The sequence below is a fragment of the Larus michahellis genome, chromosome 13, assembly GCF_964199755.1.
Source record: "Larus michahellis chromosome 13, bLarMic1.1, whole genome shotgun sequence".
NCBI lineage: Eukaryota > Metazoa > Chordata > Aves > Charadriiformes > Laridae > Larus > Larus michahellis.
Window position 1 is genome coordinate 16781732 of NC_133908.1, and position 15512 is coordinate 16797243.

General features: G+C 42.4%; 1 protein-coding gene across 2 annotated transcripts; it reads right to left on the bottom strand.

Annotated features, from left to right (window-relative positions):
• Positions 1 to 1270: 1270 nt before the first annotated feature.
• Positions 1271 to 14959, bottom strand: TOP3B (DNA topoisomerase III beta). Of its 2 annotated transcripts, XM_074605857.1 has the most exons (18): positions 14912 to 14959; positions 14412 to 14579; positions 13531 to 13662; positions 12399 to 12505; positions 12079 to 12153; positions 10993 to 11189; positions 10405 to 10561; positions 9228 to 9341; positions 8238 to 8328; positions 7767 to 7921; positions 7423 to 7528; positions 6045 to 6191; positions 5183 to 5356; positions 4247 to 4375; positions 3846 to 3995; positions 3294 to 3394; positions 2847 to 3048; positions 1271 to 1983 (listed from the first exon to the last, which is right to left on the bottom strand). In XM_074605857.1, exons 2-18 carry the CDS (start codon positions 14479 to 14481, stop codon positions 1502 to 1504), a joined length of 2589 nt encoding a protein of 862 aa, XP_074461958.1. In that variant the 5' UTR covers positions 14482 to 14579; positions 14912 to 14959; the 3' UTR covers positions 1271 to 1501. The 2 variants fall into 2 exon arrangements, with proteins under 2 accessions (XP_074461958.1, XP_074461959.1); XM_074605858.1 differs by lacking the exon at positions 14912 to 14959 and having other exon boundaries at positions 14412 to 14782.
• Positions 14960 to 15512: the final 553 nt, after the last annotated feature.

Sequence of the window (15512 nt, forward strand, 5' to 3'; positions counted from 1 at the left end):
GGAGCCCCTGCCCCGTGACGCGGCGGCGGAGCGCAGCCCGGCCCTCGGGCCTGTCCGAGCCGTCCCGCGGCCCCAGAGCAGGCCGCGGGGTGGGAGGGGGCTCGCACAACCCCCCCGCACCAGCACCCCGACAGCCGTGGCGGCTTGCGCTGCGGGCGGTGTCTCGGCCGCCGCAGCAGGAGGGTCTCCAACAGCCGGGGAGCAGCCCCTCACGGCAGGCCGGGGGCGACGCAAAGACGGATTGTTTTACCAGAAAGAACATTTGATAGGTAGGAAAAAAACAAACAAGAACTAGCAAAAAAACGTCCTACCTACGGCTGGGCCTTTTAAGCAATACTGTTAAAACACAGTTCATGTTTGAGCTGTGACTATATAAACATCTGATCAGAGGAACAGGCTCGGGGCTGTGGAGCTTTGCCCGTCTTCTCTTGCTCAGAAACGCACACGCTGCCAATTAAAATAGCAGAGTTGTACATTACCTCCTGCAAGGGCTCGCCTCGGCCTCCCGCTGCCAGCAAGCGATGTGCCAAGCTGCCCTCTGCCTATGCTGCGTCCGAACGCCGGAGCCGTTCCACCAACCAAACCTGCAGCAGCATCCCCCCCTCGGAGCCCGGCCGGCGCTGGAACTGCTTCGGGTACAGACGACACAGACACACCTGACCAGACACAATCAGCTACGTGCACATGGAAGGAAGGGAGAGAGTATTAACATATTTGTACAATTAGATTTGGTAACGTGGCAGCCAGTGATTAGACACAGCTCCACACAAAAACATGAGGACGCCCTCCTTTTAACAATACAACTAACCAACACCGGAACGACAATGTGGGGAAGTGACAGCACAAACTATGGGATGGGGTGTGATCAGCTGTGTCAGCACCGAGGAAGAGCACGGGTTTTCTGTCCTCCAGCAGCAGGAGCAGGTCCTACTTAACTGGGCCCATCGACCAAAAGATACCGACTTGGCTGCACAGACCGTCATTTGGAAATCGCTGCTGAAGGCAGATATTCCCCTTCACATTTATCATTTCCATTTTGTACCTCTCTTGGCATTATTCTCTTATGCAGCAGAGTGACGGATTAGGAGTAGCGCTCTTGCTATTGCAGGTGTAATTTAAAAATCTGACAGCTACGAACCATTATTTTTCAAGATTCAAAGCCAGATGAAACAAGTCTCACTCCACACCTAAGGACTACAGCAGTGTAACACTGATCTTAATTATCTCTTATAGTCCTGGCACTTGCATTGCTAAGAAAGGCCCCAGAAATGCCAGAAGAGGGGAATTTAATTTCTATCAGCCAATTAAAAGCTTAACGGCTTACTCAGTTATCAACTGATCATCCAGAAGAATTTGTTTTCTGATTAAGTCAAGGCATACAACAATCTACTGTCTTTAACATGTCTAAGAACAGGAAAGCAGTGAAGATGAAAAATACTTAAAAATGAACTTAAAGGGAAACAAATTTTTATAAGAAGTTTATTTTTCTGTTGTGTGGCCATTATACAAAGTAAGCAGCCAGAGCTGCCATTTTGTCCTTGGGTTTCTTTGGATTGAGTCTTCCTCCAGGCCTCCGGCCTTTACCTCTTCCTCGGCCTTGCCTTTTCCCTTGCCCCCCGCGGTGCATGGGGTGCCTCATGGCTGCGTGCTTCAGCTCCACCAGATCTTGAAACACAGGGTCACAAAACACGCAGCCTGAATGCTGGGTCTCGTCACCAGGCAGAGGAGATTTGGCTTTGTTAAAATCGACGTCCACAAGGGCTGCATCACACAAGTCGCAGGTCTCCGGCGACACTCGGACTTTGTGGGCATTCTCAAAGAAGTGCACAATCACGTTGCATTTGTTGCATGCCATCTTCCACTTGGGACCCGACGTGGAGTCCAGCACCAGAACCCCATTCTCACATTCGACGCACTGCCCGATTCCAAGCATGCTAAGAGAATGCTGACACGTGGGGTGCGTGCATTCATTACAGCCCATTCCTGGTGGAAGAAGAGCAAAACCATACCACGAGGAACCCTTTATGTCGCTGCCCAGTTTGGAGGAAGCGAGACACAGAATTCGCAGACAGATGAGTATATTATAGGTTTTCTAAATCACTAGAGAATGGAACCGTTCCCCAAGTGGTAACTTGCCTTTTCACAGAGTCAGAATAATCCCTTGCTCAAAAATTTTTCTGTAATGGCTTTCAGAATTGCCAGATACTGCCACTGTACAGTACAGGCAGTTTGGACACATTAGAGATGAAACCCAATTATGTTTTCAATTAAATGTATGGTTCCTAACTTACTGCTATTTTATGCTTGCACTATACACTGTTAGTACAAGACAGTGTATAAATAAAAAGATGCCAAAAAGCTCCTGATAAAGTAGTGCTTTGAAGCTCTGAGTAAGTTTTGGTCTCACAGTTACCAAACTAAATGCAACTTTTACCCCTTCTTATATCCTTCGACAGCTTTTCACACCATCTATCTCAGTATCAAAACACTCTCAAGACCTGGTCTTCATTTACAGCACTATCCATACCAAGCATACGTCAATTTGCAACGTGCCAGAATCTCAGGGTCTTTCACTGCATACTGAGTGTTAGGAAGGTCACCTACTGTACATGCACGTAAATTAAATTCTTCATTTAGAAAGAAAAAAAAAAAAAGGATTCAGAAATGAGTTAACTAACAAATTTTAGTCAGAGAGTTTAATGTGAATTTCAGGTATCTGTAATCTAATTTGAACAGCACTTTATACTAAGCAACGCTAATTAAAAACTACTAAAAAGCACACTGTATAGACTGCACCTAATTTATTTCAAGTGAGGTCGATCCCTGCACATTTGCAGAATTCCTACCTTTTTTCATGTCCCTGAAGGGAGGATGGTTGTAACAGTATGGACAGAGCGGGTAGCTCTTGCCTCTGGATCCAGACGACCACAGCACCAGCTCAAAGTCATCCAGGGGGCAACGCAACTCTTTGTAGAGTTTAATGGTACCATTCTGTGGGAGACTGTAGGTGTCATCACAGTGAGAGCAGTGCAGACGACTTGGTTTGGCCTGGAAATAAAACACAAATCTCCAGAAAAACTGTAGTGTCAACAGGGTTTCAAAACCTACAGGAAATCCGACTGTGGCTGCTCTCTGGTTTGCTCCCCATGGAAAAACTCCATCAGGCTCTTTGTTTTAAAAATGGACTCTGGACAACCACATTTGAATGAGCCAAATTCAGCAATGGAAAAGGGGTTTCTATTCAATGTCCCCCCGAAAGTGAAATTTAAGTTCCAAGTATAAGGCGAACTTACCTGAATATACTTCATGAAGCGATGGCATTTGCCACAGCGGGAAAGAGGTTTACCCGTGGCAGCTAAGGGTGAAAAAGACACTTCCATCAGCTCATCCATACCTGTGAAAGGGATAATCACATCTGTGTTAGAATTCTAGTTCTTAAAAGGAAATCTTGCAGAAAATCATCTACAGGACCTCTGAAGAAGTAGGTGGAAACAAAAATATTTTATTCCCAATGCTCTTCCTTGTTTAGGAAGACTTTTTGAATACACAGCGTTTTGCAGTGAGCATGCACAAACACCCAAGAGTAAGTCCTTCAGCTAGTCTGAAGTTTTTGAAAACTCCCCACTACACAGCCACAAAATCAATCTGAGGTCGAGTTTTGGAGCCATGATTCAGCCCATTTCCTTTTGGAGAGCAACTTAATTTGACTGGAAACTCCCAGTCGTGGAACACAACTTTCCAGTAAGCCTAAACCTCTGAAAGGAACCTAATATGCAAGTATTTTCTACTAGAATCTTTGCAACGATTAAGTAATTGTGGGGAACTCAACATGTAAGAAGTTTTACCTGCAATAGAATCCACAAAATAGTGAAATTTTCTTTTGAAAATGTCAAGGGTGTGCTCCAGGACCTGGTGATAATTCGCTTTACCCAGAGCTATTAAGTTGAGTTGCTTCTCTACAGCACTGCGGATTGTAGGAAGAACCAATTCTGCATCTAACAACGAGAGAGACAACGGCAACAGAGAAGCAACAATGAAGGATCAAGAAATCGGGGTAGGAAACTGTCCATTCCTAAACTGATATCAAAATGAACAAACAAGTTTTAATTACTGTAGTCTTTGGAATTAGGGATACTTTCCTAGATGCATTATTTCAGACAGAAATGCTACTTTTAAGGTGACAACAGCCCCATACTGAAGGCAAAAAAGGGTAAGTGGATGGAAAGGGAAAAAACATTTAACTGACCTATTTTGTAATAACCATGAACCAGGACGATGCCAAGGTTTGTAGGCTTTAGTCTCCGACCACTCTCCACTGTGACATAGTTTCGCTGGCAAATATTGTTAATGTGGACTGGAATACTTGCGTCAGTTCCTGCCACACAAAGGAAAACAATATATCCATCCTGAGCAAAACAAAGTTTCCATCAAATTATTCATTTCTGACTTCTCTGGTTCTATATTAAATTATAGTGCTCCTGAGACTGCTTAAAATGCAGATACCTTTTTACTGTTACCCAGCTTCCAGTGGATAACCTCTCTCTCATAACTCTCTCGTCCTTTGCAGGTCTGAGAAGACTGAAACATATGTTTTAACCTTAATTCTTTCATCTCTTCCAAGGAATTACTATTAGGAAGTCACTTATTCTTACAATCACTTATTCTGGAAAAACACACCGAAGTAAGAGACTATGTTTGTTTTAAATGGACAAATTTATGACAATGCATCAAAGGAAACAAGTTACTTTTTTTTTTTTTTAAAAAGTGTTATTGTGGTAATTGTATAATAAGATATATAAGGACTACTGGAGCCAGCAAAGCTGATGCAAGCTGCAAAGACAGGAAATCATTCCTAAGAACGGGGAGGTGCATTCTTCCGTACAACATCCTCTCTTTCTGACACAGAAGTGACAAGGACGCGTTATGAGAGGATACTGCTTTGGCCAGAAACCAGGCATAAGGATAAGAAAGGGAAAGGAATGTCAGGGAAGAGACAATCTACCACCTGCTAAGAGGTGCTACAGACACTGTGGTTTGAAAGGGAAAAAGAGATCATTACTGCACCTATTCAAATGAATATTGAAAGGTCATTACCGACAGAGATTGTTCAGAGGAGCGATTCAGACTCTTTGCACTCTTGGTGGCTGTATTACGGGATAATGTAAGTTAAGCAAGTTCCTACCAATGCCATGCTTTTCCATCAGAGTGATAAGTTCTGCTTCTGTCAGGTAATCAGGAGGACTGGTTTGCTTTTCCAGCAATTTTATTTCACCAACTGGAAAAAGATCTCCTTTCTCACAGTGGGGAAGGCTCTCTTCTAATGGGATGCTGTGCCACGGCATAATGTCTGTGAACCCTGGAAGTAAAGAAACAAACAAAAATAATGAGAGCTCATCTTCACAGCTGTCAAAAGGCCAAGGTATACATTTCTAATTTTAACATGGGCCACATCATACAGACCAAAGTTAAGAGGCTGCCTGCCATACCGTGCAGAAAACGTCTGAGGCAGTACAGTGGCACAAGATGCTATCTCCCACTACATTTTGTGCATGACTTGAGTCAGGTTGATACATGAAAAAGTTTAGAAAGCTTTCCTTGAAGGAAAACACAGTGCCAGAACGCGTGGGAAAAGTTTCTTAAAAAGGAAATACAAATAGTAAGTCATATTAATGTAACAAGGACTATTGGGCCAGCTTACCATAGAAATCTCAATGGTGGCGCTACATTCTTTATACAGAGGCCCAAGAAAAAAGACCTGCCTTTGTGTAATTTAACCTTCAAAAGGCATTTGCTCTCTATAAAAAGACTGGTCATCACACTAGCAAACGCGGCATTAAATCTTTGAGACTACTACATGAAAAAAAAGACTTTTTTACTGTAACTGAAGTATGGAAATGAACACAAAGATTTGGTTATTGGTCTTGATAGCTCAAAAGTCTTCAAAATGGTATTTGTCCCCAACACTTCCCTTTTATATCCATTCAATGTATTAATGGGGAAAAAAAATACCTGTAGATAACTAGTTACTCTGTGGTTAGTCTTACCTGGTGAAGTTACCACTTTTCCAATACAAGTAAAACGTTCAGGGCCAATACTGAAAGAAATGGTGGTTTGTAGGTACTTGCAATCAGCGCTGACGGTGGCGATGAAATGCCTAGTTATATACTCATACAGTCGCCATCCATCTCCACCTGAGGATAAACAACATCTTACCCACAAAACCCAAGTCCTGCAGCTCTACAGTAGATCTGCACTAAAAGGTACCAGATTTCCACAGGTATCACGGGAAAAACTGGTGCGTGGAAAAAAGCAAGATTCAGAAGTCCATCCAGTCTCCCCCTTAAAATTTCCCTGCCTATAGAATCACCACGTCATGCAAACACGAGCTGCGTGCAGACGCTCTAGGAGAAGGACTGCCAATTTAGCCATCCCATTTCCCAATCTTGCAACATGTCTGAATGAGAGGATAAAGCAGAAAACCTTTTCTTTTTTCCTTAAAAAATAAAATAAAAAAAGAAGACATATGAACAGAAATAAAACGTTCTTCTGCTTCGTGCCACTGGAGACCGCATCATAATCTTAATCCTAAAATGGGATTCTAGTAGCAACTGCCACACTGGGCAGCTTGAAGTACTGCAAGAGATCGCTCTAAAATACTACTTATTAATGCTAACGTAGGTTAAATTTCCAAGCAAAGTTTCCTTATTCACAATCTACAGGTAGGAAATGGACTAGTCGAAAGGTTACACTGCTACGAACAACTTCTAAGTCTTAGTCCTGTGCTTTGCATATTTCATCTTACTGTGTATATAAAGAAAAAAATTTTATACGGCCATTCAGTATCCTATACAATTACGTAAAATTTTAAAGCACTTGTTTTTCTATCAGAGATTATTTCACTGATTCACAAAAATCAAGTTATCAATTTTCTACAACCACCTTAGCTATTCTTAAGAAACAATACAATACATTCACTACAGTTTCTTATAACCTTAAAATCCCTTTTTGAGGGATAACAGCATACGAAACTTAAACATTAATTTTAATATAAAAACCCCAAACCATAGAGACTAAATTAAAATACAACTGAAGTTTGACTTTCAAGCACAAAAACAGAGTCACTTCAATACTTGGAAGTTCTTATTCTGTTGCAAATTCCTCCTAGAAAGTAGGCATTAAGTTGGCTATTCCTTTTTCTTAGCAGTACTATGGTCCCTAGGAACAATTACTGAATAGCAGACCAGCTCTGAACTTCGCCGTCACCAGAAGTTTAAGTTAGGATAAAGTCTGTTCTCTCTCTACTTCCTGCCATTCAAAAAATTGTATTTTCAGTTGAAACTTGGGGATCTTCAGACTGGCTGCTGTACCTCAAGGAACTACTTTCCTCACATAGTGTTCCACCACTCCTGAATTTGCCTATACCTAATTCTGCTTCTGTTGCCGCTTTCATTGGTGTGATGGGAGGATGGTCTCCTGCATCGTGGCCTTTCCTTGGACGATTAATGCCTTCTGACAGCAATGCTTTTACCTGGTGAAGGAAGAGAGAGAAAACAGGCTGGCTGAAGCGCGTAACAGGTCTCTCTTAGCAGGTTCAGAAGCTTCTCAGATCAAATCCATAACAATACAACATCCATAAATAAAAGCAATTACAGATATTTACTGATTCTAAAGACCTATAGGTCACAATATACCAAGTAAGATACATTCTAAAACACAGACTAAAGAATGATCTGTTAAGCAGTAGAGGTATTACTTCATGTACTCACAGTTTCTGCCCAATAAGGATTATTGGCTTGCTGTCTCAAACATCCTTTCAAGTCAAAATTTTCTGGATAATGAGTAGTTTCTGTTCGAGGGTAGCTAATATAACCCTGAGTATAAAGACGCTCTGCTATTTGCATGGCATGTTGTGGACCCATTCCTAAAATGGGATAAGAGAAAACAAAAATCACCTACACATCACTGTGATGATGATTTGTTTGCTGTATCTGGAAGTATACCTTGTCAAAGCACTCAAATAAATCATGGCTCGTCCTTTCCATAAGACTTTTGTCACCTTGATCTTACCCAACATTTCACTTTTTACAGGCTTTCTAAATTTGATCCTTCCCCCAAAATGATGTATTATATAGAGATGAGGGTATCAAACTATATTTGATACGTCCTTGATTATTTCATCGGAGAAGCCAAAATATTTTGCTTTAAAACAGTGTGAAAATCTGAACTTTTACACATACCTAAAGCAGCACTGGCCACTCGTAGCATTTCTACCGTGTTCAGAGCCAGTGGTCTCTGCTTCACCTTCTCTTTTTTACTCACAGATTCTACCTAGAAAATAGCATTTTCCCAGTAAAAGTTTTGAAGTTTGGTAACTGGTAAACATATAATTTCCACCATGCCTATGAACATGTGGCATACCTAACATTACCTATTCTTGTCATACCTGTTTCGTTTTCTTAAAATGGTAACGACCGATATATTTTTACATTAGGAAATCTGACTGGAGATAATTTTACCAAATTCTAAAGTTATAGTCCCAAGGTTCCTTTGTGCTATGGACCAGATCAGGCCTGTAACTGGGAATGCAGCAAGGTAGCTTATTGCTCTCTTTACTTCCCATTTACCTCAGCAGCACGTAGTTTCAGTGATACAAGGATTTAGTGCTTATTCCAAGCAATGGTCCTAACTATAAGGATCTAGATTTTTAAAAGCTTCATGCAGTCTTTGGACCTTGATGGCTGTAAGCACTTAAATCTGAACATACTGTCAAACAAGTATTGAACAGAGCAGAATTAGAAGTTAATTGTCTATAAAGACTGTACCATACACACGATTAAAAATTTAACTGCAGGAATATTGCCATATAAGTAATTAAATTCTGATTTATACAATGTCTCATGGGAAATAAGAGGTCTGCTTGGAGATCTAAACAGGATTTCTTAGCAGGTTTAGTAATGAAGACTTCTATCGTGAGTGACGATCATTTCCAAAGTCAATATTAAGAAGGGGCTTCTGCTGAGATGACCACAGTAGCATAATATGAACTACAATGAAAAAATCTCTTGCTTTTTATTCTCATTTACATAAAGTTGAACGGAGGAAAAACCAAGTCACAGATATTCTAAATCCTTCTTTAATAAAAAAAACAATATGCAGCAAATGAGATATTAAATGCTATTTCCTTTATATGAAATGTGGCTCTACTGACATTTAGTAAATATTCCTACCTTTGCTTCTTTTGCCATCTTTGTTATATTCAGGAACATTTGAGCAATCTCACGATCAAACACCCTCACTCTATCCCAATCCAAAGTGAGAGAACTTTCTTTTTCAGGGTTCACCTAGTGGACACACACCAAAAAAACAATCCCACCGACTCTGTTACTAGAAGTGTGAGGATGCACATTTTCAACAATAACCCAGCACACAAATCCTACTACTACCTGTGCTGGGACACAAGTGCTTCAAACCTGCAGCTGTACTTGTTTTCACAGGAGCTTTTGAGAAAGATGGAGTACTTTTGAGTTCTGAGGTCAGGGGAATGACTGGAATTATTCCTGCAGCTAACTGAAATGCTATTCTTATTTTTCATGCTGGGAACAGTAAAGGCTGATATGGGCAGAAATTCAAAGTTTACCATTTTGATTTAGCAAAATTAATCATTTATATTAAACTGTAAAGTCCCATATACAAAAATAAATATGAAGCAACCAATACGAGAGCACAAAACTCTGAAAACACCAAGTATTTCTAGCACAACACACATGAGATGCATCAGAAAACAGATGACAATAGGCACCAGATTATTTTTTTTTTAAATCTAAAAATGGCAACTTTTTACCATCTACCCCGTATTTGTTTAAAAAATCCTTGTGATCACAAGCAGTAAAACCATGTTGGTTTGCTCTCAGAGCTCGGACAGCAGCAAGGCTATAAAACTGCTATAAGCTGCCAAAGTATTCAGAGGACTCAACTGCCAATTAACACAATGAGCATTTTATTTGCTTTAAAATTCCAATACTGAGCAATGCCAATGTTTGTTGGCAGCCTAATTAACTCCTGGATTCAAATTAACAACACAATAAGTCCAAGGACACCAGGGAACAAAAGCAAACCATTTTAAGTAGTCTTTTTGGCTGAGTCTAAGCTTAGATGGTTAGCACTGCAGAATTCTTATAAGTGGCAAACAATAACCACTTTAATACAAAACTGACATCCTGGAATCTGTTCTACAGAGTGTGCTGACATACATGTGAACTGAACGAGAACACATGAGAAAACTGTAGGCATTGTGAATTCTTGTCAACAGCTACAAATTTATGAATGAACAAAATGAAAATATAAGTGCATTTCTTTGGTAAGAATATATGTTCCTCATATACAAACAAGCATTGTAAAACTTACTTTAGCTTGCAGCACCCAGTAAGTCTCAGGCTTAAATGACTGGATTTTGTCATGCCTTTCAACACAGAATCCAAGTGTTGGGGTCTGACATGGCCCAAAGGAGATGAGGGAGCTGTCTAAATTCCCATATTTCCCCTGAAAGTATTTAGTCTGAAACCTACGAGAGGGAAAAAAAGAGCAAGGAACAAGTACATTAATATCCTCATTCCCATGAAAAGCCAAACTTTTCTTTAACTCAAACACATGAATACGAGTAATCTATTAAACCATTTGGCCATTAGGGAAGGAGCATTCTGAGAAATACTGTCTCTTAAAGCAAATTAAGTCGTAATTACTTTGCCTCAGAATCCTGTTTATTCACAAAGAAATGTGTGAGATAAAATAAGAACGTACACTAGCTGTCAGTAGTACTTCACCTAGCTCGGTTAAAGCCATAGCACAATTTTTTATTTCTTTTTATTTGTCTGTGCATAAAATTGTTTAGTTTGCTGCCGATCAGAATTAGCCACTAGAGTTCTGAGGCATATTTTGTGGACAGAGCAGTATTCCTGAACCTTTCATAAATCCGTCTCTAATCTATGCTGTCACCTTGTAAACGCACAGCCAATTCTAAGATCCAGCTCCTGGCGGGCATCCACTGAAAGGGCTTCATTGCGATTGGGTTCTCCCAAGTGATTCATGGCATTGCAGATGTCTGTGTCAGTAATAGAACTGAATTTAGCTCTATAAATCGTCCTTTCGGTGCTACGAGGTTTGTTCATAACAGGAAGAACAGCATCAAGAACCTAATGAAGATCAGAAGCATATTTTAAGAGTAACTGAAAGGTAAGGGCTTAAGTCAGTTTTTCTCTCTAAAGAAAAAAACCACACTACTCCCCACATAGTATTTGCTGATATGTAACTACTTTCTTCATTCAGTAAGATGCCATGACAATACACTAACTGATAAGCAAGAGCAGTATTTGTCTGTCCACTCAGAAGTGTATTAAGAATTAGCAAAACTGAAGGATTTATTTATTAAACAGCAACTGCTGGAAGTGAAACACTATTCTTAGCTAAGTGCAAAGAAATTCACCAACGCAGCTGCAGAACCTTTTGGTGAGTATGTACCAGCTTCTGTCTAGGTTTATGTATTGACAGGGACTAGTTATGATACAGTGTATTTAAAGAACTTAAAACAATTACTTGATGTCGTCTTAAACAAAAACGTACTCTTTGCACACCAAAGTTTTAGATCTATACCTTTCACGTGCAAAGTCCACATTCCTGCAGTAAGCCTACGCTTAAAAGGGGCCTCTACGCTCAGAAGAGTCTAACTGCTTAGTGAACAAAAGCTAATAGAGATGATCGAGTTTTGTAAGGACAACAAAATAACTACTCCAGCTGTGAAATACGGACCAATTCTTAAAGCACTGTAATGTTCAAACATTTAAGAGACCTTATTGTTCATCTCAGATGAGCAACAGCTATGAAATTGATTTACACTCTTTAACTGACATGTTAACAAGAGAATTCAAAAGCACATCAGTTTTTCCACCAAGGCCCTCCATGCCTTTAAAAGGTGATTCAACTTAGTTTGAATTTTACTGCATATCCATAAAACAATATGCCGACAGTGTTGTATGTCACAGATAAATATTACTGTACCATAAGTCTTAAAAATGGAAATCTTACTTCAAAACAGATGTTTTCTCCTTCCTTATCACAATCCAACCACAAGACAATACAATCACAGCCTCTTCCCTCCACCTGTGAGAGAAATAAGCACAGTTCTTTAGCAACTCAAAAGAAGACCTATCTCCTCCCTAACTGTACACTTTGTTTCTGTTTTAAAGTAATAGAGATAATTTATTTGGTACAAAAACAATTGGAAGACTACAGCAGAAGTGACCAGAAGTCTGCAGGTACTTAAAGAGTGGCTGAAGAGAGAAGAAGAAATAGAATGCCAAGGGAAAAAAATGTCTCTCTCAAATAAATCTCGTAAGAAAGAATACCTGTAAAAACTTCACCATGGTCAGTTTGGGATTAGCTTCTTTCTTTTCTGTGGGAGCTTTGCTAAAAAGTTCTGCTGGATCCACTTTATCCCAGCTGTTATATTTTCCTGAAAAGCAGGAGTATATTAAGTAGAGCTCTAAATATCCATGAAAAAACCCCAATAACCAACCAACAGCAAACATTACTTTGGAAAAGACTTGGCTTTCAAGATTTGTGCCTGAAACCTTTCTACTCTAACACATCTTGCTTTACTATGCCTCAAAGGACCCCTTAGCATTATGTGATTTGCAGCTATCAGTTTAAAACTAATAAAGGAAAAAAAAAATACTACGCACCTCTCAGAAATTTTAACATGAGCTATTGAAACACCTTGTGTTTGTAAATTAGTTGATCACGTGAAGGGGAGGGAGCTACTTTTCCTTGTTTTCACAGCGCACACATAATGTGCACATTGCACTCTGTTTTACTGTTCATTAGCTATGGCCAGTGATGTCTCAGCCCTGGAACGCCACGGAGCACCCTCTGTCACCTTCTCATATCAACCCATTTGTTCATTTCCATTTTTCTGAAGTACCTGTTAGCAATACTGCTCAGCAGCTACCTTAGACCGTCCCTCTTCAAAGCACTGCGTAAGTAATTCAAAATTTAGTCTTCATAAAACTTGTGAGGTTGTTACCATGAGAGGAAATACAGTAGTCACGTGACTAGTCCCACACTTAAGCAAGTCAGTGACAGGACTCCCCGCGCGTGATCCTTACCGTGTCTCTATTTTGCAGTAATACGCTACAATGCTTTTGAGAACATCCCTTTGGACTCTGCTTTCCTTAATCGCCCTTCATCCAAAGCACCAAAACACTTTTACAGGCTAGCAAATGGAGCCTCATCTCCCCTCATTTTCCAGGGACATAATTCATGCACAGAAAACAGACGTGGCATATGGTCATGCAAGAGGCCAGACAAAGAACTAGAAACAAAAATCAAGAACTGCTGACCACAAGTGATCTTTTCATCCTCCTTTCCTACCTAGTTCTAACATTCTTCCTGAATTATTTACACAATGAATACTTTCCTATTAGAAGTCCTTCACAGTTTCACAACCAATGCCAGTTAAAACATTTTATGAACAAATACCTATGAAATCCAAAGTCATAACATGACCACACACAGACGTCATCTTGAAATGGGCACTCTGTCCTATGAACGATCCAGTGTACTCATGCACAGAGCACGCACCATTCAGTCCCTTGCGAGAGGACATGTTTCCTGTGAAAATAAGATCATCAATATCAACAGGATAAAAAAAAGTATTGGAATAAGTTATTTTGTGTGAAATGACATCTCCCTTTTTTTAGATCTTACAGCTGGGGTCTTCCTGATCACAAAATTCTACTCATTGATCAAGTTTTTGTTTTGGTTAATTATCACTTTAGACCTTTTTTAAAGTGTATTTCATTTTCAATTGAGACTATTCACTATCTCCTCCATCCTCTCCCTCCCACCAAGAAATCCTTTCAAAAATACAGCTAGTTTTCTAGATCAGTCCAGTTACAACCAACTCAATTTTCCACGTGATTTATAAAATATTTACTACCGCTTCAAAAATTTCAGAACAGCAACTCGCTACTCGATTAGCACTTTCAAGAAACCATATGCACCAACACTCACTCCAGCTACATAAAATACCAAACCCAGATTCCTTTCTTCTTGAATAGGCATATAAAACACATAAAAACAAACAATGTAAAGGGCCACCCTGCTGTTTATAAACCGCAACCTGTCCTAAGCCACCATCCCCAGGTGGCAGCTGCCCCAAGACAGCCACGGAACGGACCAGGGTGTTTTTCAGCCTCACTTCAACTACGGCAAAACCTGGTAACCTTCGTGACACGCAATTTGCCTCTATGCAACTAACGTGTATCTCCTCAGCCGGGCTGTGCATTCCAGAGCCCTTCCACTCTGCCACGGGCAGAACAACACGCAGAAGGACTGAACCAACACGCTTTTTTTCCTACCCCTTGAGAGGATCTTGGCGATGGACTGAGCCAGAGAAGGCTTCTCCGCGACCATTAAAACAGTCTTCATTTTCAGCTGACGAGACACAAGGTGCCACGGGTCTTAACCGGGTCTGTGACCCCCGCAGAGGACGGCAGGCAGCCCGTGAGCGAGAGCCAGTCCTCAGCCTGAAGGGAGGGAGGACAAAACAGGTTTGCTGCCAAGCCCAACAGCAGCGGGACCCAGACAGGCAAGGGCAGACCCTGCCGCTCCCCGCGCCGGGGCGGAGCGCCCCCCTTGGCTGAGGAGCGCGGGGAGCGGCCGGGGCACCGCTTCCACCCGAGCCTTCGGTGACAGCCGGGGCCTGGCGGCCGGGAGAAACCGAGGGGAGCCGCGCCGCCGCCCACCCCGGCGCTCCCGGAGGGGCGAGGGACCCGCCCGCCGCGCTGAGGGGAGGAGAGGGGAAGGGAGGAGCGGCGCGGAACGGCCCCGTCCCCGCCGGCCGCGCTCCGCGCCTCACCTCAGCAGGCGGCCATGGCCTCCGCTTGCGCTTCCGGGTCACGGCGCCGGAAGCCGCGCCGCCCGCCTCCGCGCCGGCCCCGCCCCTCCGCCGGGAGCACGGGGCGCCCCCTGGCGGAGCGGAGGAGCGGCGGCGCTGTGAAGCGGCCGGGGCTGAGGGGGGCAGTCGGCGTTAGAGACGAAGCCGGACGGGAGAGCGGCACCGCCGGACGGGAGAGCGGCACCGCCGGACGAGAGAGCGGCACCGCCGGACGGGAGAGCGCCAGGAGAGCGCCAGCAGGACGTGCCGCCGCCGTTCGCGCCCCACAGCCCGTGTGCTCAGCGCTGCCCCGGCGCCGCCCCTCGCGCCTGAAGGCCCATCGCTGTCTAAGGTGCACGCAAATCACACATCTCCAAACTTCTCTAAGAAAATCCATTCACACAAGCTGTATCTGCGTTACCCAGGCCAGTTCGGTTAAACCAGTGCACCTGCGACTTAGTTCCTCGTTTCCGTGGACTTAAAACCCTACGAATAGTCTCTGCCGCCAACAGCATCTCTTCCAACGCAGACAGGCTTGTCCCAGGAGCGTTAGGAGCACCCGCGGGGCAGGGCAGCGGGCGGG